The following is a 27,293-nucleotide window of genomic DNA, read 5'->3' as shown; positions in this document are numbered from 1 at the left end:
TTAGTATTTTAAATGATATTTAGATACATATAGAATGCCTATTTTAGTATTTATTGGAATAAAATTTACATTGACTAATATACTTTAGTTTTAATAAAGTATGTACTTTCTTAAACATTTAATAACTTAAACTTTGTATTTTTAAAAATTTACTTACAACATAACTCTCTATAAAAACTGAGCTTGAACAACATTTATGGGTCATTGTCATACGTTTTTTATGTTATGAACCACTATTTATATTTTTAGAAATATTTACTTTTGAAAATAATTTTTGCGTTTAAATAGTTTGCACCCTTTAAAAAATTAATAACTATTTTTATTTTAAAATATCTCAAACAACTTTTTTATCATAATTAATGCTCGAATACTATATTAAAATACCTAATTACTAATTAATCAGTCTTTTTCATGGTTTCCACTTAAAAAGAAGATTTTTTTGAGTCAATCAAACCAGCCTAAGTTTATTAAAAGCTGAAAAAGCTAAACACTTGCTGTTAACCAAGCTTAAATACCTAAATAAAATATCATCATTTCAAGAGTACACAATATGTTAAAAATATGAAGAAAATTACAATTAGTAAACTTCAACACAGTCATAAAAATAAACTGAGAATTCGAAGATTTATTCAAATTGTTTGAAATAAAAATTATAGACACACCTGAGTTTAAAAAAATGTCTTAAACAGTTTAACCTAGTCTGTGTTTTTTTAATTTTAAACTAGCCTGTTTGTTTGGCAACCCTGTTTTAAATAAAGTTCACAAAATAAAGAAATAACAAAGTTTATTAACAGTGAATTAAGTATACAGCAACAAATTTATTATAAGTCAGTTAAAATGAAAATAAGTTTCTTAAATATTTTAGCAAAAGTATTAAAATTTATTAAGCCACTAATAAAGTAGAAAAATTTATTTTTAATGAGCATTATAGTAATTTTTTATCTGCAATAAAAATATTGCATTTAAAATATAAAAATGTGTAAATGTGAAATATAAGGCGAGCAATAAGAACTAAAAATGTTAGTAAGGAGTTATTGCGAGAATCGAAAAAAAAAAATCACTCAAGTCTGTTTAAACAAAGCACATTATTATCTTCAGTAACTACAGATTGATCAGAAAAAATTGTAAAGGTAAGTTATAAAGTAGGAAAAGTAATTACTTAAAAGAAGATACCGATTAGAATTGAAAACTTTTTTGAAAAATTTGTGATGGTGGTAGTAAAAGAGTTTTGTTTATTTCGTCAATGAAAACAAGATGTCGTGTTTAGGAAATGTCTAAAGATTAAAAAGCCGCATAAATTATATTAGGATTTTAATCTGTCTGTTAAGATGAGAGCATTGATACAACAAGTACTACTCATCTGAGAATTTTAATTAGAGATGTTTTTACTAGCTTTGTCATTTTAGAAGAATTTATAGATTTAGTTCAAATGCAAAGTACAACAATAGGTAAGTACATTTTCGAAGCAAAGGTGCAATGCACCAATATAAAGTTTTTGAAAAAAAAATATTTTGCTTTAGTTTTTTGTATAAAACTAATTAAAGGTAAAAAATATATCTTAAATAATATAGCAATATTGAAAAGATACTTTTAAGCAACTTTATACGTGTTTTTTAATTAAAAAAAAATACAAATGGTAGATTTTTTGTGTCAAATCGAAATTTCATTACTTTACATTTAAAAATAGTTTAAAATTCAAGATTTTTTCAAAAATTGTCAAATTTTAAGCTTTTCCGGGGTTCAAGTTTTTTGGCAACACTGATTGTTCACACTTATATGTCTACAATTAGTATAAATATAATTTCAAATTTTATCAGCTGCAAGACTTGATATTTAACATATCTTAAAATTCAAACCATCACTGTGAATTAAACAAAACATACATAACAAGTTTAATTTGCAACTCTTTAAAGCAAAAAAGCCAGCCTGAGTAACTAAAACCTAGACTGACATTTTAGTATACAAAATGCAATTCAAACCAAATGACTAAATTGGCCTGAGATTTCAAGTCTTAAATAGTCATAGTCTAGGTGTGTGGCAATTTTTAGTTGTTTATTTGCTTGAATTTGAACTATTTAAATTAACAATGTACATACTTAACAAATTTACCATAGCTAAATCTAGTTTGTATTATATAGATAGTTCCAAAAGGCAGCAACTGTGTATAATAGTATGCAACGCATAAAAACTAACTTAATTTGACAAAAAAATTATTTGAAAAATGAAAGTGTATACCTAACAAAAAATATTTTAATTTATATCATATATATAGTTTTAAATGAGTCTGTACACTTTCATATATTACATGTTGAAACAATAATGTTAAAAAATTATACATAAACTAAACTTAATCTAACTTAACTATTAAATAAAAAGTGGTTTAAAATGTGATCATCTTTGTACATTGGTGTAACAATGAGAATCAAACTGTGTCAAAACCAAAATAAACCTTACTTCTTCTTATCATTTTATTTTAAATGTTTTTGTGCACACTCAAATATAATATTTAGTAACAAAACAACTATAAAAGTAACTTAGGAATAAAAATCATGTAAAAAAACACTTAAATCTAAAGAAATAACCTTCTAGTTAATTACTGTGCATTACTTTTATACGAAATGAAAAAAAAAATTGCATTTAGTTGTTACTAAATAGATATTATACAACTAATTTACTAAATCCAAGAACTCTTTACACCATGTTTTCAGATAATAACTTGCTGTTGTAAGAAGAAAGTTATTATGAAACTGAGAAAAAATCCTGGTGGAATGCTAATCTGTCTTTTTCACATTTTTAAGATAAAGCAATAAAGTGCTTTAGTTGTTTTAAAATGTTATACAAAGGCTTGAAATAAAATTAATCAAATTTAACCAAATTACCGAATAATGTTTGCGGGCCACATTTACATGCTTGCAGGCCGCAAAACTTTCTTTCGCGGGCCGCATTCAATACAAATAAAAAATGTGCTCGCGGGCCGCAGTTGACCCGCGGGCCGCAGTTCGCCGACCCCTGGTCTAAGGAAAGGTTTCAAAAAAAGACGCGAGTTTTCGGGTAATGATAATTGATGCAGAACTAATTTTTCATACAAAATTAATGATTTCTTCAAAAAGGGCCCCTAATTACCCCTTTACTTCGAGAAATAATGCTTAAATTTATTATGATAAGTTTAGAGTACATGGCACATTCTACTGAACTAACGTCATAAAAATAAAAGAAAGAAAACTAATAGAAAATTAATTGAGTAATAGATTTGATTAAAAAAGTTTTATTCAAATGTACACAAAACTTGTTTAATAAGATACAAATAAAAATAAAGTCTCAGCTAAAAATAACAAAAAAAGAATAGAAAACACTTTTAGACCTAAAAATTGACTTTTATCAGACTGATACCTTTTAACGTCTAATCAAGTACAATTAAAAGTCAATTTTTAGGTCTAAAAGTGTTTTCTATTCTTTTTTTGTTATTTTTAGCTGAGACTTTATTTTTATTTGTATCTTATTAAACAAGTTTTGTGTACATTTGAATAAAACTTTTTTAATCAAATCTATTACTCAATTAATTTTCTATTAGTTTTCTTTCTTTTATTTTTATGACGTTAGTTCAGTAGAATGTGCCATGTACTCTAAACTTATCATAATAAATTTAAGCATTATTTCTCGAAGTAAAGGGGTAATTAGGGGCCCTTTTTGAAGAAATCATTAATTTTGTATGAAAAATTAGTTCTGCATCAATTATCATTAATATCAGTGGTGTGCGACTCGATAACCATAATGTTCTTCGTGCATCAGACCCTAGAACCAAATACTTTGAACATCATTTTTTTAGTTTTCTTAACCACATTAAAACGAAATAAACAACCCTAATAGCAAACATGACAATATTTGAAAGAGAAGTTTCAATTTATTTAAAGAAGGTAGAAATGAAATAGGCTGAAATATTTTTACTTTATACTTTATCAGTATACTAAAAATTACTTTAAACTAATAATTTTTTGTTTAATTATCTGATTGAAACAGTTAAAGAAATTAATATTAAAAATGTAACTTTTATAGATATGAACTCAACAAACTAGATTTAACTTCTATAAATAGAAAAGTAATATATAAAAACAAGTACTGTAATACTTACATACTATACACTTAATAAGAAAAAAATACAGTCACCTGTTGCGAATCTACGCACTCATTTGGTTACGCACTCTCGTTTACTTACGCATTTTTAAAAATCTCAAAATTGACAAAAAATATTTTAATATTGTAAGTTTATTGTATGTATTGAGTTAACAACACATATACATTTTTATAATTTATCTAAGTTAAAATTTAAAAGTATAGAAAAAAATAGATTTTTAATAAAATTGAGATCTATGCATTTTTAATTCGTTCTTTCAATAAGAAGGCTATTGAACTCTATGACTTTGCTCTTTATATTTTAGGTGTCTTAGCCCTCCTTTTTATCTTTAATTTAAACAAGGTCAATGGTCAACTCCTCACAAAAGTTATGGCATAAAGTTTCATTTCAACTCAATAAGTCTCTTACATCTAGCTAATTTGTTCCTTGCCAACCTACGATTAAATTTGTCTTGCATGACTTAAGAAATTTTTTTTTTTAAGTTTAATCTTAAATGGGCAACGATCAAAGTAGAAATGATACGTTGAATAGACTTAGAAAGTTTCTAATAAAAAGCTTTTTACATTTATGCACAACTTGAATTAAAACAACTTTTGCTATTAAATAAAAATTGGGAAAGTCACAAAACAGTAAAGTAAAATAATCAAATTCGTTATAAGAAAGTAGCCAATGCATAATAGTAAGTATATTTGCTACCTTTCGTTTAGTTACGCACTTTTGCTGTGGACACAATGCGCGTAGATTCGCAAATGTGACTGTAATGAATAATAGCAATAATAAAATATTCCTAATTTTTGAAATTAATTTGTTTATCATATAGTTTTCTAAGCCTAAAAATTTTTATATAACAAAACAAACAATATTTGCAAAAATACAAAAAAAGAAAGGTTTACTTAATAAAATGGAGGTTAAATTGTTATAAGTTTACTTGAAACTGTTATCTTAGGCTATCGTTTATATATCCAACTCTTTGTAAAAGTACTCATCTATAACTAAACTTTAACATGGGCAATCTATAAAATAAGTAAAAAGTTTGTAGTTATATGTTATTCAAAATAGTAATCTTAAAATAATCTAAATAATAGTCAAACAAAAATGCTGCAATTTAGACTGAACCACTGTCATTGAAACCTAACAAATCAACTCATGGACAATTATTTTTAAATATTGATAATCCTTCGATATAAAGTATTTATGAGTATGTTCTTACAACATATGTAAATGATATCTGCGTGCAACCTTTTTATATTTCATTTAACTAATTGTTTTTTAATTAAAATATCTTTAAGATCAAAATGTATACTTTCAAGATTGCCTTGATTTAATTGTCATCAAGAAATTAAGTCCACAGTTCACTAACCTGACAAACTGGAGACTCTTTCCATGTCTAACATTAAAATTTGGTAGAAAATAGTTTCCCTTAAATGATCTTATTGACTAGTTGTGTATCTTATCTATGTTTTAAAAGTTACACTTAAAATTATCTGGTAATTTTTTTTTTATTTCTTTATACATTATCAGACCTTTCATTATCAGACTTTATCAGAAATTTCTTATTTATAAGGTTTCTTACACTTTCATTGTACCTTTTACAATGTTACCATCTAAGTACTTGTTAACAAGTATACCTAATTAATTGATTCAATATTTATTATTCTTCCCAACACAACAAAAAGTATATATTGTGATTTATTAAAAATGTAATAAAAAATGAATACAGAATTTATTTACTTATTTCTTATTGTTACAGTGTTTTATATGTAACAAGTTTTTTTGATAGTTTATTTTTAAATTTTTCTTTATGTTGTTACAAATAGTATTACTATCTTTTATAAAATCCATATATGGTAGGAAAAAATGATTTTTATTTGTTCTAGAATTTTATTCTAACTCTTTTTTTAAATCAGTTATTTTATAAATCCCCTACTTATAGCGGTTTAACATTTTTTTTCTTTAAAAAAAAATTAGATTTAGACAACAGACTTGACAATCAAAAAAATATAGAATTAAAAATCGCTAGATTTATTGCCAAACTCAAACTCTGGCAATTACAGTAACACCCAAATTCTTAAACCTATTAACTTTTAATATAATATTTATACCTCTAATTTTACTAAAAATGGTTTTTTGACATATATTTTTACTTAATACAAAAACTAGCACTAAAGTAAATAAAATTGATAGCTCAGTCTAATCTGATAAAAGAAATTCTTACTGATCCACGTTCTACTAAAACTATAACTGAGACATTCATTTTACTTTTTCAGTACAGTAACAACTACTTATTTTTAAAAAGGCTGTTTTCTTATTTCAGTTAATCAATCATTGCTTTTGAAACTACATTTAATGCTCTAAACTTAAGAAGTATTAAATCAAAAACTTACTTAACTTAACATAGAGTTATGATCATACCGCTTGGATCATCAAACTACAACCTTTTGGTAGACTGAGACTAAGTTTTCCTTGTTGTTAAAACGCGTTATTAAGTCGTAATTAGACAAGACTAACACTACTTAACATACCAGTGAATGGTTTCTTGCAGTAAAATATCATACAATATTTGTTAATTGATGACTGTAAGCTTTTTCAGTTGCGACTGACTGATGAGTTTCAATAAAACTTAAGATTGCTGAAGATTTCAGATGTTTCAATAGGCTTATTAAAATAAAAAAATAAATAAAACATGAAAAACAACTAAATCAATTTATTTACTTGTGCTTCATAAAATCGTTTAACAAACAAAGACACAATAAAATAACTCAAAGTTGCTACAAGTAAAATAAAAAAATCAAAAATTTCATTACTGAAAAAAAAAATTTACATATTTTTTTAGATATTAAAATGTAATTTATACACAGTTTTAAAATAGTATCGATTGCTTTTTAAAGTGATAGCTTAGCTCTTAAAAATTACTTTACTTATTTTATTGTTTTGTGTTTTCTAAATAATATTTTGCTAAGATAATAATATTTTGTTTTTATATATCTTAATGTCTTTCATTTTGTAAAAAGTATAATTGGAAAATTTATAACTGATTTACCCTTTGGTTAACATGATATTGTAATGAATTGATAAGAAAATAATCGGTCTAATTTTTGATTTTAAATTTAAAACATAGAAGTGGTCATTTTGTAAGACAGACTGACTTTTTATTTCTATGATCTAAAGATTACCTAAAACTTAGGTTTCCAACATACTGTTGATTCATTATCAGTTAATATTGAAAAATAAGTTAATTGAGATATAGTTGGAATAAAAAAGCATCACATGTCCGATTGTTATTATTACTATACATATCTTACATATTAACACGAAATTTTTACTTATTGACTTAACCTTTAGATTTATAAAGTATTCGTTTCAACGAACACCATTAATAAAAAATGAAATTAATTAACTTAAAAGTATCACTAACTTACAAACTTTGTGTGTCTTTTTGAAAAAATCTCAACTATTTATTTAACAATTTCTATTTTATAGAACATATTTGAGCAAATCTTAAAAATAATTATAAAAAGTAAAATCAACCACAAGGTTATTTTACACTTATCATTTTTGAAATATTTGTATCCTAAGTTAGATTGTATTTTAGCAAGTTTAGGTCTAACACTATTTTTAAACTGTAAAAATCAGGGGTTGCAAGCTTATTTTCATATTCGCCTACTTGGCAAGAATTCAAAAATAAATTCTAATTTTATAAGATACCGCCCCTTAACTGGTTAATTACTCATTTTATTTTCTAGTTATTTCCCCCTGATAGCTAAAATTGCCCCCCCCCCCCCAAGGGACGGTATTACTCATTTTGAAAAAACGTACATAATTTTTAAGAGCTCAATTTATTTTAACTAAAGACATTTCTCAGTAGGTTGATGTATATACTATAAGTATAAGTAACAGATCGAAAACAGTTATAGATTAACTAAATGTAATTAGTTTACTTAAACGCCTAGTTTATCTTTTTTCATGTTTTTAATTGTAGGAAACGCATATTTATAATTTTTACCTATGAAGTACTTCTTACAAGAACACCGTCGAGCTTTGCTACTACAGAGAATAGTTGTTAGTTTTAATAAACAGACTACTTTTAAAGACTGTTGTTGTATATTTTAATGAAGTTTTTCATTTGGATATTCTAATATCAAACATTATTAGCAACTAATGTTTTAACCGTAGTTAAAAATAACAAAAAGTAACATTAATAAGATAACTTAAGTTTTATATTTCATTTGTTTTTAATTAAATTATTTGAGAAATATTACTATCTAGTAAAAGTAAAGTTTTATTGTTAAGAAAAACTTTTATAATAAGTAGCTATTGTACTAAACAATATTTTTTTTTTGATTATGTTTTGAAAACTTAGATAATTAACCTAAGTAATAAGTTCCTATTCTCTTAAAATTTTTTGTAAGAAACTTTCGTCGTGTTTTCTCTTTATAAAAACAAGGTATTTTTTAGTAGTATAAAAACTTTATTAAAGCTTGTTCTGGACAAGACGTTAAAAGGTATCCGTTGTGTGCGACTAGAGAACCGAAAGGTTTTTCGTGCATCAGGTCCTAGAAAAAGATATTTTGAGCGTATTTTTTGTCTAAACTATGTATAGTTGTGTATTATTTTTAAGATTTAAAGTTCTCTAACTATTTGTTTATTTAGTTAATGTTGTAACTGCTATTAAGCTTAAAAGTTATATTAAAGCAAAAATCAACCTAAGATTAAAATTTATTTATATCCGATGACTATACAACTATCCGCTACATGCAAACAAAAAATTTAAAAACTGTTTATCAATTCGATGTAAATCATTTAGAACAGTTTTTTTTTTTGTAAAACAAAAGAAGCTAGTGGCAAAAAGCTTAATTGTGATGAATAATACTAAAAACTTATATGCTTGAAAAATGAAATATTGGGCAGAAAACATAAATTTATGATTTCTATGCTATGTTGTATACACTTTTAGTTGATGTCATTATATTGAGGTATTTACAAAAATTAAAGATTTAAGAACAAGTTTGATGGTATGATTCTTTTGCTTTTATTCTTTCGAATGCTTCGTCGACTCTTTTTATCAAATCGTTTAGTTGGTTGTTCTTTTCATCTAGCTTCTTGGATTGGTCTTTAAATTCCTTTTCTAATGCTGTAAAATAATATTCACAGTTTATAAAAAAGCACTGTGTAAAAGCAAAACTAAAGTAAAAAAGTGATTCAATAAACATCATCGCTTATTCTGACTAAAAAATAAGAAAATGTTTATAAAACTTTGTCACAAAAAATCTTAACTTTGGATATTTTGCACAAATAAATGTTCATACTAAAAAAGTACGTCGCGAACTAGAGACTTTTCCTAGGCGGGAATAAATGGCTTGCAAAATGCAAACCATAGCTTGCCAACTCGTGTATAGTAAAATATGATTATATAAAAGCCGTTAGCTACAACTCAAAATAGTTAGCAATTTATAAATTTTATGAAGTAGAAATTATAAACATGCTAGTTAGAAAAAGATCATTTAAGCTTTGAATTAAAATAAACTTACTTGTTTGAAAAATGGTTTAAATGCAAACTGTAAGATTTTTAACAATATTTTCACTTTATGTAAGTTTAAACTAAATTGCTAAAATACCTTTGTCAAAATAACTTATTGTTAAAATATAGGTTAAAATAGTAATACGTTTTTAATTTCAAACATTCTTTTTATAAAATTTTTTAAATATTAAGCATAAATTTTATAAACTTTAAAGTAGTTTTAAATTACAAAATAGTTAAGTTTTTTTACAATAACAACAGTTTGCCAAGTACTTCATTTTTTAAATGACAAACGTTTCTATGTGTTAAGCTAACAGCACAGCTCAACGGAGTTACGAAAGTATAGGTATTAATAAGAATAGAATATAAAAAAGGGATATAAATATAAACTATAAGTTTAAATAAAAAAAAACTAATGATTATAAATTAATAAATTTTTATTCTTTAGATTATTTTTTAAGATTACTTTTTTGAATCAAGTTCAGAATACTAACAAACTTTTTGTTTTTTGTTTTTTTTTATTATGCCAATGTAAGAAAAATAGTTAGAAATGTATATACTTTAACAGAAAATTAAGTATTTAAATAGTAAGCTGAGATAACTTTTTCAAGCAAACTTATGTTATAAAATCACTTTTTCTGAGGGAATCAAAGGAAAAAAAAACCTTCTTTTTTATGATTGCTTTCTATTATAACAAATTCAGACTTAAACAAGTATTCAAAATATAAACAGGGTATGTTTTAAAGGAGAAGGAAATTTGTTGTTGTTAGTATTATTATTGTTTTTTTACTTATTAAAGGTAGTACTTATTAAAGGCATAAATGTTACAGTAATTAAGTTTATTTTTTAATTTATAAAATTTAAGCTCAGTTATGGTTGATTTCACTTTTTTAAAATTATTAAAAAACTATACAATAGTTTGTTTATCTAATCAAATGCAAAGTTATTTTTACTGTTCAAGTAAATTTAATTAAATAAAATAAAAACTACATTTTTAGCACAAAATACTTATAAAATTTAACGTAAACATTTTTCAGCGTATTACAGTTTTACTAAGAGATTGTAACCTATCATTCAAGTATCACATATTTGCAATTAGTATTGTTTATCTCTTTTTATAAGTTAAATTAAAGTTATATATTATTTTAATTAATATGTTACTAAAAAAGTTTTTAGGTACATTTTTAAACACAAAACTTAGTTAATTTTTGTATAGTTTTCTTTTCTTTCATTTCGTTTAATTGGTTGTATTATTACTAAAGATTTAAATATTTAAATGATAAAAAGAATTATGTGCAATAGCTCGTAAGAAACTTTATAAGCATGTGGCGTACGACTCAATAACCGAAAAGTTCCTTTGTACACCAGGTCCTTAGACCAAACTTTTTGAGCGCTTTTTTATCATTCAATAAACAATATATCAATCATATACATTATTAGTATTAGAATTATAAAATAAACATTGTTTTTTACACTATATTTTTTTAATCTTCTATTCTTTGAAGTACTAATTTTTCGAACTTTTTAGAACTGTGTTTTAGTTTAACACATAGAAATATACGTCAGTTTAAACTTAATTTGCTTTTTTAAAATTGTTATTGTCCAACAAATTTGTCTCGTTTGGATCTCTTTTTTAATAAACATATTGACAGTTTACTTTTTTTAGCATCCGTTAATTATTTTTTGTAGTTTTTGTTGTTTTAGTAACTAAAAGTGTAAACCGATTTATTTTGAACAAAACAATCTATTTAAAAGAACATATTTTTGTCTAGCTATTCGCTTTTGTATTTTAACTTTTTACTATTTCTAAAGAACTTATTTAAAATATAATTCTTTTTTTTTTTAATTTATTTTGGTTTATTTTTACTCTAAAGCAGAGATCAGAAGAATTTCATGGTCGCAGGCAAATATTGAAAATTAAATATTTACGGGCCGCTGTTGTAGTTCGAGTTTTCTCTCTTCACTTCAAACCTCAGAATATCTAGTGTAAGTTTTTAATTTCTCGTAAATTCTAACTAAGATCTTTTTTTTTTAGTTCTTCAATTTAAACTTCAGAAAATCTTGTGTTATAATTTCCCTTAAAATCTACCTAAGACCTTTTTTTACTTTTCCTATAGAATCTAATAAATGTTTTGAAAATCTACTTTAACGGTTCATGTTTTCATGATCACGGGCTGCATTTTTACCCTACATGAGCCGCATATGGCCCGTGGGCCGCAGATTGTCGACCTCTGCATTAAAGTATTGTTTAAATAAGTTTGACACAACTATAAACTTGAAAAATACACGACTTTTTTTTTTTAAATATTTACATAAGTAAATTTTCTCAGCTTTATCAACCTAACTTTTTAACTTTTTCAAAATATTTTTGTAACAAGTATGTACTTTAAAAACTTGTGAAACTACCTTTTGATTCAACATTTTCTGCTTTTATTTTGTTTACTAATTTAGTAGTTCGTTCTTTTAGCGCTTTAATTTTATCAGTTTGGTTCTTTCTATCTTCAGATTTCTTTTTCCCTTCATCAATTAAAGTAAGTTTGCTATCCCACAGCTACAATTTATTTAAGTTTATTATTTGAAAATAGTTAAAATAAAAAAACTAAACATATTTATATATTAGATATATGTAAATATTACAATTACATTATTCTAAAGTGTTATTACTTTCATTGTTTCTTTTGCAGTTTCCATGGACTTTTTAGCTTGTTTAAGTGTAGTAGTCAAAGAAAGTTTGTTATCGGCAATTTTATTAACTGCAGCACTAAGCCGTTCATCAAAACCGTTTAGTTGCTTTGAAATTTCTTTAAGTTCTTTGTCAATAGCTGTTGTCTGTTTCTCCACCTGTAAATACAGGTAGAACTTTTCTGTTAGATGTCATTATTTAATGCGCTCAGTTACTTAAAACTTAAAACTTTTCTAATCCGCGATTTTAATTATCAATTTATTTAACAAAAAACGTTTTTTAGTTGTAAAAAGATTTTTAAACGATAGAAACTTACATCCTGCATAACTTTCTCTGCTTTTGTAACATCTTCTACAGCTTTCATTTTAGCTATTTCTGCTTGCGATGATGCATTTTCTGCTTTTTTGAGAGCTTCCTGTACTTCCTCAACATTTGTTTTTACTCTTTGTGCGTGATTTCTGCAAATACTTAAAGTAAGAACTTTTATTATTAATTATTAGATATAACTATACTAACAATGTATAATAAAAAATACGAAGATACAAGATTTTCTTATATGTTTTAGTTGTAACACATATTTTTAAGTACATAAATATTATTTAAAACAAAAAAAAAGTTAATAATACTTTTCTACTCTTTAATAATAGTTATCTAATTTCACCTTTAAACGAGTTTTTAACTGTTATACTTTGTTATTATATACTTGTTGTTGTTTTATAATGAAAGGTAATAAAATTTAAAAGGTGTAAATGGTTTACATTAAAATATATCTGTTTAACTTTAACTAGATTGTTTGTTAGATAGTATATTTGCTACTTTTGATAAAATCTTCATACAACTAAACTTATATTCTTTAAATTTAGTACTGTAGTAATTTTTATTCGGAAAGCATAAAACTTGCTTCCAAAACCAAGTATATGTCTTTATAGTTAAAATTTATAACATACATTTTAAAAATTACTTTTAAGATTTTCTAACTTTATCAATAAAGTTTAAAACAAAATTTAACTTTAAATTGGGCTTTTGAAATGAAAGGTCAAGTTTATAAACGCCATAAGAGTAGATTTATTTTAATAGTTATTATAAGCAGTTAAAAGAATTCCTTTTAGTTTAGTTAAGCTTAATGCTGATAACTTTTAACCTTTTAACTATTGAAACTAATTACATGTACTTAAAACCTATTAAAATCATCTTTAAGCGTACTATACACTTTTTAAAATGTAATTGCAAATGAACCTTGCAATGTTAGCATCTTTCTCAAGATTTTCAGCTAACTGTAAGCTCTTTTCAGTGTCTTTCAACACATCATCAACACTCGGAATTTTTTCAACCAAGTCGTCTATTTCATTAGCCAAGTCTTGAATTCCTTCTTTTGTGATTGGAATAGTAAGATCGTTTATCATATTAATTAACGTTTGTATATCACTAGGACTTGCACGGTCATCTGTTGCAAACATATTAATAGAAGTTTCTAACATTTCAACTAAAGTTTAAACTTCAATAAAAAGCAACACAATACTTATAAAGTTATCTTTAAAAAAATAAAAATACTCATAATAGAAAATATAAAACAAATGAAATAGTTAATTTTTTCAATTAAGAAATAAGTTTTTAAAGTTTTTTTTTAACCGTATAGTTTATAGATAGTAATTTATTTGTTTTTTAAACAACCTAATACAATTTACTTAATTTGAAAATTATGTAGTTTGCAAATAGTATTTTATAGTTAAGATTTTTTTAATTTGTTAAAAAAAGACTAAAACTCTAAGACTTTTTTGGTTCTTATTATTTTTAAAAACATTTTGAACTTTATGTACTTATTATAAATTTATTCTGTAAACTAAAGTATAAACAATTATTTTTTCGTAAAAAGAATAGTTAGCGATCTAAAACATAACAGATATAAATTCTTCATTTCTAAAAAAAATAAAATTAGAGGTTGTTGAACATTTTTGAGGTAACAAAATATCAGAAACCATTTTGATTAGATAACACAATATAGAAATAGTGTATAAAGTTTTAACTATTGTTTTTTAACTAAAACTTAAACAAAAAGATTAGACAAAAATAACTTTATTTAATATTGTGATTAGTAATTTATTTTCACTCATTTTTCTAGAATTAAAAAAAGTTAAAAAGATTAAAAAATTGATATGTTTGTCTGAATTCAAAATAAAACATACTTCACTAAACTAAAAAACTTGTAAAGAGTTAACCATTAGCTGATGAATAATGGAAATATGTATTTACTACTTTATTAACTATAAAATATTATTATATATTTTAGCACAAAAACTTTTATAACTTATGCATTTAGTTTAAAAAAAAATTAAAGCTGTATGTGCCGTTGAACTTTCAACTTTAATTGATTTACGAAAAATTTTAAAATGGTCAACCTTGTATATTCATAAATTCAGTTGCTGTTTATGTTCAACTGATTTAATTAATGAGTATGTACTTTAAAAAAAATAGTAGTTTAATATAAAAATTCTAAATTGTCAAGCTATTATTTAGCAAAACTAAATCTATAGGCTATCACAGATCTATATAAGAAGTATGTGCTAGATATCAGTATAAATTGTAAGTATACTGGTTACATGACTATTCAAATTTGGACAACTCAAATTCCGACAATTCAAATTCTTAAAAAAATATTAAAAGGACTATATCTCAATAAGTAATATAAATTTGAAAAAAATAAAAAATACATATGTAGATCTTAATAGTATCTGAAGCCACTTTTTTTCTTTTTTTTCAAAATCTAAAATACTTTTCAAGATATTTTAAAATTACTAAAAATAACTATATATTTTACTTTATATAAACCATATCTCAAAAAATATTTAATGTTTTGCAAAAAGAAAAAAATGGCCTGTAGATATTAATATGATTCACATATGCATTTTTTATTTAAGTCAAATACACATTACTTTTTTATTTTTAGTTGTTTTAATCTTTTATTAAGAATTTGAATTGTCGGAATTTGAATTGTCCGAATTTGAATAGTCGTGCACCCAAGTATACTGAACCTCAACAGACCTTTTAGGAAAGTTCGGATATTTTTTATAAGATCTTTGATTGCTTTGTTTTTTTCTCTTACAAGTTTTTCGATAGTTTCTGCTTCATTTCGTAATTTTGTGGCACCTTCACGTGCTTTTTTTGCATTTTCTTTTGTATCCTATATTAAAATGTTTATAAAGTGCATGTCTTATTGTTTTTATTGTATATTAGTCAAGTATAACAAACTAATTGACCAGAAAAAGCTCGAAAATGATGTTTTTTTTTTACCATTAAAAAACAAAATTTTTTAAATGTTACAGATAAAAATTCAATTGAATAAATAAATATTTTCAACTTGTGTTTTTCTTACATTAATAACTAAGCTCTCAATTGCTTTTAACCGTTAAAAAATTCAAATAACTTTTCAGAAAGATGCTATTAAGAAACAAGTTTAAAAGTTTTATATGTTCTTTATTGAAGGTGCAAAAACAGAAAAAAAAATTGAACTAAGTAATCATTTAAAACGTTGTCAGTCTAAAAACTTTATAAAATTAAAAACACTAGGAAACATTTAACGATTTTCTAAATAAACAAAAGTTGACTTCTTTTAGTTTCGGAAGCTTTTAATGAAATCGTTTATATGTCAAAAGTAAGTTGAAATCTTTATATTCTATATGAATAAGCTTATAGTTGATATTCTTAAGTTTTTATTAAAGAACAAATGTTAAGTATGAAGAAATCGTTAGACTCCTCTGTGGCTTTACAACTATATTGAAAATTCGATATTTTTTAGTTTTAAAAACACTAGTAAAAAAGTATTAAAGGAACTTAAAAGTTTTTGAGATGGTTATGATTAAAAACTATAAGTGTTTATTATTTGCTTTAAATATAAAAATAAAAACTTAAACGTTAAACATATTAACAGTATTAACTGTTTATCTGTTAAAAGCTTTGCACTTTCGTAAATTAAAAGTAGAAATTCTATGATTAAAAAGTTTATATAAGTTGTAAGTTAAAAAAGTTTACAATTAGAAACAAATTAAAAAAGACATATATAATAAGACTTTGCTTACATATATGAAAAATTTAAGTACTTACTTTAACTTTTTTGAGCAAGTTGCTTGTTTGGTTAGCTTTCATATATAAAATATCGTTTGTTTTTTGAGATCTTTCCAAAGCTTCCTTACTGAAATCAACAGCTCCATTACAACCAGCAGCGCCTCCGCAATTTTCACATCCAGCCCCACCACATGTTGCGTCACAATCTTCTGTTATTGCACCACATACCTATATTTAAAATAAATAAATTTGTGTAAACAAAAATTTTATCCTATGTAGTAGTAGGAGCAAAAATAAATCTTTATTAAAGAAATTCTTTTTTTTCTGTTGTTTCTGTATATTATTTTTTTCAATACAAACAAAATGTTTATATAATTTTAAACTAACATTTGAATTAAGGTCTGATAATGTAATTTCATCAACCTTTAATTCAACTTCTATCAGTGCTTCTTTTGTCTGAAATTGTCAATATTTGAATGACTGTAAACAACTATGTTTCTATAAAAGTTATTATTAAACTAATTAAACTAATTAAATTAAACTTTAAACAATAGAAAATTTTACCATTTCAACGATTTTAAAAGACAAAAAGTATAAAATACATATTTTAGTTTCATGTTTTTCCCAACATTGTTTACTTTATTTTAATATATTCTAAATAATGTAAAGAAGTACTTGTTGCAAATTGTTTGAAATCTCTTGCTCTTTGTCACTTTTACTGGCTTCAACTTGAGCTCTGACGTTTTCAGATTGTTCAACCAAACTTCCATCATCGAGTGTGTCTGATGTAGCTTGATGTACTGCGTCACTCGCTTGTTTGTGTAGTTCCTCAATGTTTTGAAATGCAGCTGATAATAATTTGTTAGATGATTCTTAAAAAGCTCAAGGGTATTTTTAAAACTTTACGTTTTTTAAAACTTGAGATTTTTACTATTGCTACTAATCAGCTAAAGAACGAGTTTATTCAATCACTTAATCAAAAAAAACTTTCACAAAAAAGAATTAGCTATGCAGTTAAAAAAGTTGTACTTCAAATATTTATTTTTACATAAATAAACTATGTGCTAAACTTTTTGCGTTACACTATATCCAATTATAGAATAAACAAACTACGAATCTCGTTGGTATATATAACTTGTTATTATGTAATGAAATTAAGATGCTGATTTAGCAATACAGTACTTATATAATTAAGACAACTGCTTAACATGATTAAGTAAAATTTTTAATCACTCACTAATTGGTGATGCTTTGCTGATAGAGCTTTTTGTAATTTTCAACACTTCGTACAAGTCTTCAGCTATTTTTAACTCTTTTTTAAGTTTTTTGTTCTCAGATCTTGTTGAAGCGTCATCAATTTCAATATTAGTCATTTGCTTTCGAAGTGAGCTCACTTGATTTTCTTGTTCAGACAGTTTGTTCCTTTGATTAAAATAAATTTGTTTTAAAACTCAAGTTGTAGTTTTCTACAACTCCTAAACTAAATTAAAAACTTGTTTCAAACTTAGTGCTTTATTCATCAATTTCTTTATAAGTACTACAGATAGTTTAGATAAAAACTTTGCAAATTATAAATTTTCATAGATAATTTTTAGAATATATTTTTATAGTGTTTTTTGTATGTTATACAAATACGTTGTCATACAGTTATATATTTTTATACTTAAAAGTAGTATGTTAAGAACAATTAGACTTTGTTTAAAAAATAGTTAATAAAATTATACAAATACTTAGGATTAAGAAAACTATGTACATCTTTAATATAGTTGTAAAGTTAAAAACTCTTCCGCTTAAAAATCTAGTGTAGATAATATGTTATAGATATATTATATTAATGTTAAATAGGTCTGAGCGATATCAAAAAAATTATTTTGTGTTATAATTATATCATTTTTTATTATAAAAACTAGTTTAAGGTAATAAATTAGTTTTATGGTACAAAGTATCTGTTTTTAATTTTAAAATTTTAAAGTTAGTAAAATTTTATCTATGAAAATATGATTAAGTTTTTAATACAATAAAATCTATAAACGAAAAAAAAAACACACTCAATAGTGTTAATAAAATCTTTAAGGCCATCTTCAGGATTAGCGTTATAAGCATTGTTAACTTGATCAAGCATTTTCAGGATCTCTGTGAACTCGGCATCGTAAGCTCCTGTAATACCAGTCTCTTCTATATCGCGAGCTTTCTTTTGAGCAATATTTGCACGGTCTAAAATTAATTTATTTTTTCTTTAAGATTATCGTAATGTTTTATATTCACTTTGATTTATTACTTAACAAAACAGCTAAGCTAAAACAAATTAAACTATTAGATACTTTTTTGTCACATAGATTGTTTTTGATTTTTAACAACAATGTTTATATATACATATGTATATATTTTATTCAAAATAATATTTATAGGTATACGACTTTTTATATTAAAGTTTTTAATTATCTTATGAAAATGTATGAAAATTATTAACTGATTTACTAATGAAAAATTTTCAAATGTTGTACCTGTAATATTTTTCGTTTTAGAATTTTAAAATTTGTCATTTAATTTACTAAAGTGTAACTTATATATTTTTTACTGTATCAAATTAGATGAGATAATATAATTAATTAATTTATTTATTTTTATTTCTATTTAATTTCATAACTACTTTTGAGATTTAAAATTATTCCATTCCAGTTATCAAAGCATTCTCCGCAAGTTTCACAATAAGGAACGTCTCCAAAATACCCGTATTGACAACGGTCACATTGACGTCCACCAATTCCTTCTTTGCAAGGGCATTGTCCAGTTCTACTGTCACAGACTTCTGAAGTAGATCCATCCATGTCGCATTTGCATGCTGTAATTTGAATTTCAATAAATTATTCAAAAAGTTAAATAAATTTTTCATATCTCTTAAAACATACTTTTTGCAAATTAGATACTGATTTGAATATAACTATGGTATTGACATTTAAGTAGAAAAAAAAGGAAAAAAGTTATGATCTGTTATTTTTCAAATTAAAATTTTATAAAAACATAAAAAAACAACCAGGTTTAGTTTTTAGTTAATTTTCAAAGATCTAAAAAACGTGTCTAACTTTTCTCAAATTAGTTATTATTTTTAAAATTTCTTAATGTCAATGATTAGTAAACATCAAAAGGTTTTAAAAATATAAACCAAGTTTACTGTTGTATTATTTTAAACGTAAGAGTTAGTGTGCTACGAATTAGTTTTTATCATGTGATTAAAAAATAATATCTACTCGCAAAAACTAATAAATAAATTACATTTTAAAGGGTATTGTAAATATACAGTCTCATAGCTTTATAAAAAATTTAAGTTTTATTATCATCAACTTTTTTGTTTGTGCTAATTTTTGCATTAGTTTTACTATGTTAGTAAAAGTTGTACTCAAATTTTCATTTTCGTTATAAATTTTAAATATTGCAAGTTTATTTCTGAAGTTTTTAAATATAAGATTTAATTTTAATGTAAAGTTAATTTTGTATTTTATAGTGAAATGTTAAGTTTTAAAAACTTCTAAACAACAGCATGTTAAGAAAAAAAAAAAACAACAACAGAAATTTTATTTAAAAAAATATAAAATGAATGTGAGATTTTATTAAAACAGTTTTAATTGTTATACACAATAAAGTGCGCAGTGATCAATTAAAAAAACACACGCAAAATTAAACAAACGCCCAGTGGTGTACTCTAAAGGTCAAAGTGATAAATTAATTTTAACACTGATTTATAAACTCCCAACAGCACACAACGTCTCGCAGCAATCAATTACCGATTGGCGGCCAAAGCTGTTGAGTCGTGGTAGCTAGTGGTTGTTTACTGGCAACATTGTCAGTCGTAACTAAAGTAGTTACTGTCTCTAAATTATTATTGCCAGTAGTTGTTATATGAGGTTTAGTATCACTACCACTACTGTTGGTATCTGTCACATTGGTCGCAACAGTTGTTGTAACTTGCGCACCCTTTTGTGGCCAGCAGTCGATATTATCTCCACGTCCTGGAACACACGGCATTTGTTTAGTGGACGTTGTACGCTTCATAGTAGTAGTGGACATAGTATGCGTTGTTGGTATCTGGCTATTACTAATAGGCGTAGTTTTAGTATTTAATTTCTTTGTGGTGGTAACCGTAGGAACTTCGGTGGTTAGACTTGATTCTGAAACGACTTAAAATATGACGATAGCGCGACGCTTTTTAATAAAATAGAGTTCTACTTTTCATTAGTTGATAAAACATCTTATTTTTACGAGTTCCTAATGGTTCTTACAAATTAGCTGTACATGAAGTTTAACAACAGTATTTTAGCATTAAGTTGACATATTTTTCTTGATCGAGTTCAAAACTTTTAAAATATTTTTAATTTGCAGTTAACTATTTACTATTGATAACAGTTTTTGAAACGTTTTAAAAATACTTGATTGTTTTTTACATATGTTTTACCTACCATAGCACTTCACATTTGGGTTTCCATAAAATCCATCGGCGCAATCATCACAAGTTCTACCTCCAAAACCGTCATTACATTGACATTGACCTGTTATCTAAAATTTAATAAAAATCAGTGCTTCTGCCTTAAAAAAGATTAAGTATATCAAACAAAACTTCAACCTAAATCACATTTAGAAATTAACTATTTTTAAGTTTTACTTTATAAAAAAAATTGATCTATATATGATTGAACATATAAACTACTTAGGTACATAGACCAACTGTGAAATTTTAAAGTTTTTATTTTACAAAAATTTCTATTATGAGAAAACAAAAACCTCATCACATGTGGGTCCTTTTGAATTGTTTAAGTTGCAATTGCAAGATTCGCAACCCTTTTTGCTTTTTAAATTCCAGTGGTTGGGCTCGCATTGGTCGCATCGACGTCCAACTACATTGTCTAAACACTGACATTGTCCGATAACAGCATCACACTCACAATCATCACCTACACATTTACTGTCCACTGTTCCGTCACTATTACATGAACAAGAGGTGCAAGATCTATCGTCAGCACTTCCGTAATAAAAGTCTCGACATTTCTCGCAATGAACGCCGTCAGTGTTGTGAAGACATCCAGTGCAGACACCGGTTCGCGCGTCGCAAGCATTTTCATCATTTTCATCAATGTTGCCACTACACTGACATTTTCGACAGATTCCATTTGGATCTTCAGGATTTCCCCAATATGAAGAAGCGCATTCATCACATTTCGCACCTATTTAACATATAGTACTTAAAACATATCAAATAATGACAATTAATAGAAATATAAAGAACATAATAATAATTCAAAACCTAAGTTTAAACATGAAGCAAATACAGCTTTAATCTTATAGCTTTAATCTAATTTTTTATAAAATTTTACCGGTATAACCAGGCTTGCAAAAGCACATAAGTCTTCCAGAGAAGTCATCCTTTTTACAACCAGTTGAAAATTGACGGTCCCCATTAGGCCCATCAGGACAATTACATGGACGGCATTTTTCTAAACTTCCTAACAAAGGATTACCATGGTACCCATCTTTACACCTGGTTTTAGTTGTTATAAACAATTATATCATAATAATACCAACATTTTCCACAGTACTTTTCTTTATTTAACTGACATATTTTTCTCTGTGTTAAACAATTAACTTAGATCAACTGAACCTTAGTAGAAGATAAAGAAGATGAATATGTGTGTTTACTAAAATATAAGCCATAATTATTATGGATTAATATCTAAAAGTAGATACAATATATATGTTAATAACTCTTATTTAAGAATGGAGTAAATCAATAAGCATTAATTAATAAATTTAAGCTATAGTACTACTTTAAATTATATGTTGATTATTAAATATAACATAATACTTGTATAATAATTATGGTTTTTACTTTAATAAACACACATATTCATCTTCTTTATCTTCTACTCTTTTTTCCAGTACTTATTTTTTACAAGACGTCGTGGAACTGTATAAATTGCTTAGCAAAGAGAATAATTAACTGTTAAATAAATAGAAACACTTTGCAAACGTGTATACTCCAAAAAACTTGTTCGTTAGGATCTTTATTAAGAAATTATTAGCTAGTAATTTTGAATATTAGCATTTATACCTTCTTGTGATTTTTAAAGCATTTGGAAACAATTTGATCAGTTGTAATTAAATACATACTTAGTTTAGATTTAATTAGATGATACAAAGTTTTTTACAAATAAAAAATTATGTTAATGTTTCAATTCAGTTTTAGTTTTTTTAATTATTTTATAGCAGTTATAAACTATCCATTTATGGAGAAAATCAAATTTAGTTAGGTAAGTTTTTTTTTAAGGTTAAAGACAACTTTAAGTTTAAGGTAGTTTAATCACACACAACTAAATTACTTACAAAGATATTTTGTTTCATCGATTGTTGTAAGATTAAAAAAGTATTTTATGTAAAAAAAATACTGACTATTTACAGTTTTAAGAACAGTTTGAAAACACTTACACTTCACAATGATCTCCGATTGTGTTATCACGACAATTGAAACAAACTCCAGTCATTTTATCGCATGTGTCAGCATGCCCGTTGCAATTACAAGAAGCACATTGAGGAAAATTGAAATATCTTGGCAGACATATATCGCAAGTCCTTCCTGTGACACGCGGATGACACTCACATTGGCCACTGACTTTGTTGCAGAATTGATTAAAAGATCCTTCTTCGTTGCATTCACAAGCTAAAGTTATAAAATTCTTAGCGTTTATTTGAGCGAAATAACTTAAACTCTATCAACCATAGTATCATTTATAGTTATAAAACAATAGTATAATCATGTCATTGGTACATTAACTTTAAGTGAAAAGTAAGTTTTAAGCAAATTAAGTATCATACAAGACTTACGTCTGCATCCTTTCGGTCCAAACCCATAAGATCCAGGGGCGCATGTATCACATTTTCTTCCAATAACGTTGGGGCGACATTGACATTGACCATTCCATGGATTGCAAATTTTGCTCAGACTTCCATGTTTGTCACACCCACAATCTTTTAAAATAAGTTAAGTTAAATCGGAAGTTATTTTGTGGCTCAAATGACTTTTATAATAAGTCTAACAGGGCTAGATCCAAAAATAATATTTAACTTCTAAATTTTTGTTTTAAAACCATAGAATTAGTTAAAATCTGATTAAAATTAGAAAATTTGTTGTTGAGTTACCTAGAGCACCATCGTGTACAACAGCCGTCATGCTAAACAACAGTGATTTGCACTCGCTTCCCGGGACTTTGTCCGGAAGCTCCATTTCGTCAGCTTGGCATTCTTTGTCTACAAATATCTTAGCTCTTTCGTAGCCTTCAACGTTGTTTGTAAACATGTACAGTAGTTTGTAATCAGGTACTACTACTAAGGAATCTACAAGGATGTCTGGAATTGCGTCACCATCATTGTGCTGAGGACGACGGTGCTGGTAACGTTTAAAGTCCACAGTTACTCTGTACTCGTAACCTTTCTCCAGGCAAATTATACCTTTTGTCAAATTTAAAAAAAGTTGTTTTTTTACAAATATTTAGCTTCATTAATACTTTGAATACAATTTACTACATTGAAGGCTGTTATATTTGAACATTGTATCATCGAAACCATTCAAATAATATCGACACATGAAAAATATATATACTATAACAAGTACTTTTCAAATCTGATGCTTTATTATGAAAAATATTTTAAGTTATGAGAAATAATATTTTAATATAAAAATTTAAAATTAACAGTATCATTTTTTTATCTAAACACAATCATTGGAAATACCTAAAGAGTGGTGGGTTGCAGGAGGTCCTGGTAGACTAACGGTCCAACTGTCATCATCGGGCATAGTGTTTCCGCAAGGAGATGATGTCGGAATGTTTCCTGAGTTTGGTCGATCTATCTTGACTTCTACGTAATCCCATCCTTCTGGCATCTGTTTAGTTAAACAATATATCGTGTCGTTTGACTATATTTTTTAGCTTTATTGTGTTACATAAACAGTTTATACCTATTTATCAAAGTTGTTATTTAATATATATATTTTTTTAATGCGTTTACATTTGTTACAAGTTTGAACATTGGAAAAGTATAAATTCTAAAAACTGTTCATGTTTTTAACTTGTTTTTTAAAGTTTTATGTTAACAATGTATTTTTGTTTAAATGGTTTTTATGGTCATCTATTTGATTTCCAATTTATAAAGAATTCTAAATTTTCTGTTATAAGTACGAATGATAAAAGGTTTTTTTTTTAATAAAGCTAATACTTAATAGCTTGTTTATTTATTTGCTAATCTATATCGTATATTTTCAAAAGATTGTTAAAATAACACATAAAAAAAGTTCTATAAACTAGATCCCATTAAAATTATATATAGTATTTTATACTGTTCAAGTTATAACATGTAAATAATTGAAACAATGTTTTCTATGTCAAAAAGTTTTACTCAAACTTTGACTACTTTAGCAAAATAAACGTATAAATATCTTACGTTTGTTTGGTATCTAAGAACAAGATTATAATTCATGGACGTTGGCAAGTCCCTGACATAAAATGTGATACCATTATCTTCTTGAACCATCAAGAAACCATCGCCAGTCCACGAAACTGGCGGTCTGTAAACTCTTTTGTCTTTAGCATCATCAGTACTCTGAAATTTCAATAGAAAATATTTTAAAGTAGTACAAAGCAACTAAGTATTCTGTTTAAATTTATTACTGATTTTAATAACTTATAACTACACCAACAGTATACTTTAATATTGTTATGTGTTTATGAAGCTTTATCTTTTTTTAATTCACGTAATTATTTGTTTATATGTTAACTTGAAAGTATTTAAATTTGTCTACTATTAAGTTAAGCTCAAAGTTATACTATTATTTCATAAATCTTGGTTTTTAGCTGAAATCTAAGTTTCTAAAATATAGCATTTAGATGTTATTTTTACAATGAAAAAATCTTTATACACTTTTACAAACTCATTTTGCTTTAATAGTATGTTTTGTTTTGTAATTAATGGCTGGTCAAGAGTTTAAATATTGTATATTCTACAAACTTTATGTTTTTTGAAAGATGAATGTTATTTTGTTAGTTTTACAAATAAAATTGATTAATATGTTTTTTTTTTTCAAATCTAGTTATTATGCTTTAAATATTATTTTTGCATACTCCGCTATAATCGCTGTCTTCAGCTTCGTACACATAGTAGTCAAGTCCCGGGAGGAAAAACCCGGATGTGACGCGGTCGCATCTTCTACCTTCAATATTAGGTCGACAATCACACTGGCCGGTTTCAAGTTTGCAAGTGTCCCTGTATGCTCCTCCGATGTCACAGTCACATGGAGAACATCCATTTGCAACTGCACTCATACCCCAAGTATTTTGCTAATAAAAAAACATTATGAGTATTTACTAAGTTTGAACATTGTAAAAGTATAAATTTTAAACCTATTCATGTTGCTAACTTGCTTTTTAAAGTTTTATGTAAATAATCATAAACTTTTTTTGAGTCATCTATAACAATCTAATAATCTTTTTCGTTTAAAACAGAGTTTTATCAGTGAATTAAAAATATATTACTAAAACTGATTTACGTAAATTAACTTCTAATGTAGTATCACTTTCTTGTAATACTAGTTTTACATTACTATAAAATAATTAACTCTAAAGTGATTTTTATCGCTACAAGTTTTAAAGCCACTTTAATAACAAAATTGTTGCTTTTAGTTTAAGTATATAAAGTTTGTCATTAAAAAAAGGCAAAATTTATACAGGAAACTAAAGATTTACAATACACTGATCACATCGTCTTCCAGTGGTGTATCTTTTACAAGTGCATTGGCCAGTGTATGGATCACAAGTATTAGCACCTCCAAGTGTACCAAGATCGTCGCAATCACAAGCTAAAATAAAAGTTTGAACATACTGAAAACTACATTAAAGTATAATGAATTATGAAAACATAAAAACAACTGTATTTTATCTCAATATTGAGTCAATTCTTTAAAACAATTGTTTCAAAATCTTAACAACTACTTACGAGTGCAACCATCAGGATTTTCCATATCGAGTCCATAAAAGCCGGGCCTGCATCTATCACAGCGAGCTCCATCAACGTTAGCTTTGCATCTGCACTGACCAGCAACAAGTCCTAAGGCAGCATCGGTTTTACTATCGCAAGATCCACCACCTAGCGATCCAGCAATCTCACAATCACAAGCTGTTATTGAATTTAAGCTAGTTGAAACAAAAAGTTGTTAATTTTGTAATTTAAAACAACAACAATAACAATTTAAAATTAAATTTAATAATAACAAGTATATCTTTCTAAAATAATGAAGTCATTTTAACTATTGACGCAAATAATAACTCTTTTAAACAATATAAATAACACTCAATTTTTCAGAACAATATATATTTCATGCTTCTTTCGTCAGTTGTATACTAAGCAATAACATAAAATTTCAAATCTAGCTTATATAGTTAAATGAAAAACTTTTTAGTTGAACGACACAGGAACCAATTTTTGACATCTGTTTATAGAAAGAAAACTTTTACTGGGAACTATTTAAACTTTCATTCATTCTGTAGCATGAAGATAAAGACAAATTTATTAAGAACGCTCTGCCTTCGAGCATATAAAATCTGTTCAAGAGAATTATTTGATGACGAAATAAAACAAATAAAATTTATACTAAATAAAAATGGCTATCCAAAAGAACTTGTTAATAAAATAATAAAATTACATCTTAATAGTTTAAACAAAATAAAGCCAGCAGGGCCGGAAAAATGCTTGATTCCTTTAGTACTGCCTTATGTCAATAAGAACCCAAGAGGTTTAGAAAGAGTCATATCTGTCAATTAGTAAGTAGGACTTATCATTCGGCAAAGGCGATCGTTATTTTCGTG

General features: G+C 25.7%; 1 protein-coding gene across 4 annotated transcripts in view; it reads right to left on the bottom strand.

Annotated features, from left to right (window-relative positions):
- Positions 1-8,835: 8,835 nt before the first annotated feature.
- LOC145849996 (laminin subunit beta-1-like) overlaps positions 8,836-27,293 on the bottom strand; it is a 30,014-nt gene continuing 11,556 nt past the window's right edge. For all 4 annotated transcript variants that reach the window (XM_082955126.1, XM_082955128.1, XM_082955127.1 and 1 more), the window contains 23 exons: positions 26,425-26,604; positions 26,175-26,287; positions 25,554-25,769; positions 24,877-25,035; positions 24,169-24,319; positions 23,578-23,886; positions 23,263-23,406; positions 22,867-23,098; positions 21,759-21,922; positions 21,169-21,608; positions 20,847-20,943; positions 19,043-19,234; positions 18,441-18,606; positions 17,630-17,814; positions 17,068-17,240; positions 16,780-16,848; positions 16,432-16,620; positions 15,373-15,511; positions 13,570-13,777; positions 12,650-12,791; positions 12,315-12,491; positions 12,057-12,201; positions 8,836-9,263 (listed from right to left, as the gene is read on the bottom strand). In XM_082955126.1, the coding sequence (XP_082811252.1) occupies positions 9,127-9,263; positions 12,057-12,201; positions 12,315-12,491; positions 12,650-12,791; positions 13,570-13,777; positions 15,373-15,511; positions 16,432-16,620; positions 16,780-16,848; positions 17,068-17,240; positions 17,630-17,814; positions 18,441-18,606; positions 19,043-19,234; positions 20,847-20,943; positions 21,169-21,608; positions 21,759-21,922; positions 22,867-23,098; positions 23,263-23,406; positions 23,578-23,886; positions 24,169-24,319; positions 24,877-25,035; positions 25,554-25,769; positions 26,175-26,287; positions 26,425-26,604 (4,127 nt within the window). In that variant the 3' untranslated portion in view covers positions 8,836-9,126. The remainder of the gene's footprint in view (positions 9,264-12,056; positions 12,202-12,314; positions 12,492-12,649; positions 12,792-13,569; positions 13,778-15,372; positions 15,512-16,431; positions 16,621-16,779; positions 16,849-17,067; positions 17,241-17,629; positions 17,815-18,440; positions 18,607-19,042; positions 19,235-20,846; positions 20,944-21,168; positions 21,609-21,758; positions 21,923-22,866; positions 23,099-23,262; positions 23,407-23,577; positions 23,887-24,168; positions 24,320-24,876; positions 25,036-25,553; positions 25,770-26,174; positions 26,288-26,424; positions 26,605-27,293) is intronic.

Source organism: Thalia democratica, chromosome 2 (assembly GCF_965202585.1).
Source record: "Thalia democratica chromosome 2, ktThaDemo2.hap1.1, whole genome shotgun sequence".
NCBI classification, from domain to species: Eukaryota; Metazoa; Chordata; class Thaliacea; order Salpida; family Salpidae; genus Thalia; species Thalia democratica.
The sequence above is the reverse complement of the archived record's forward strand: the minus strand, read 5'-3'. Positions and strand labels throughout refer to the sequence as shown.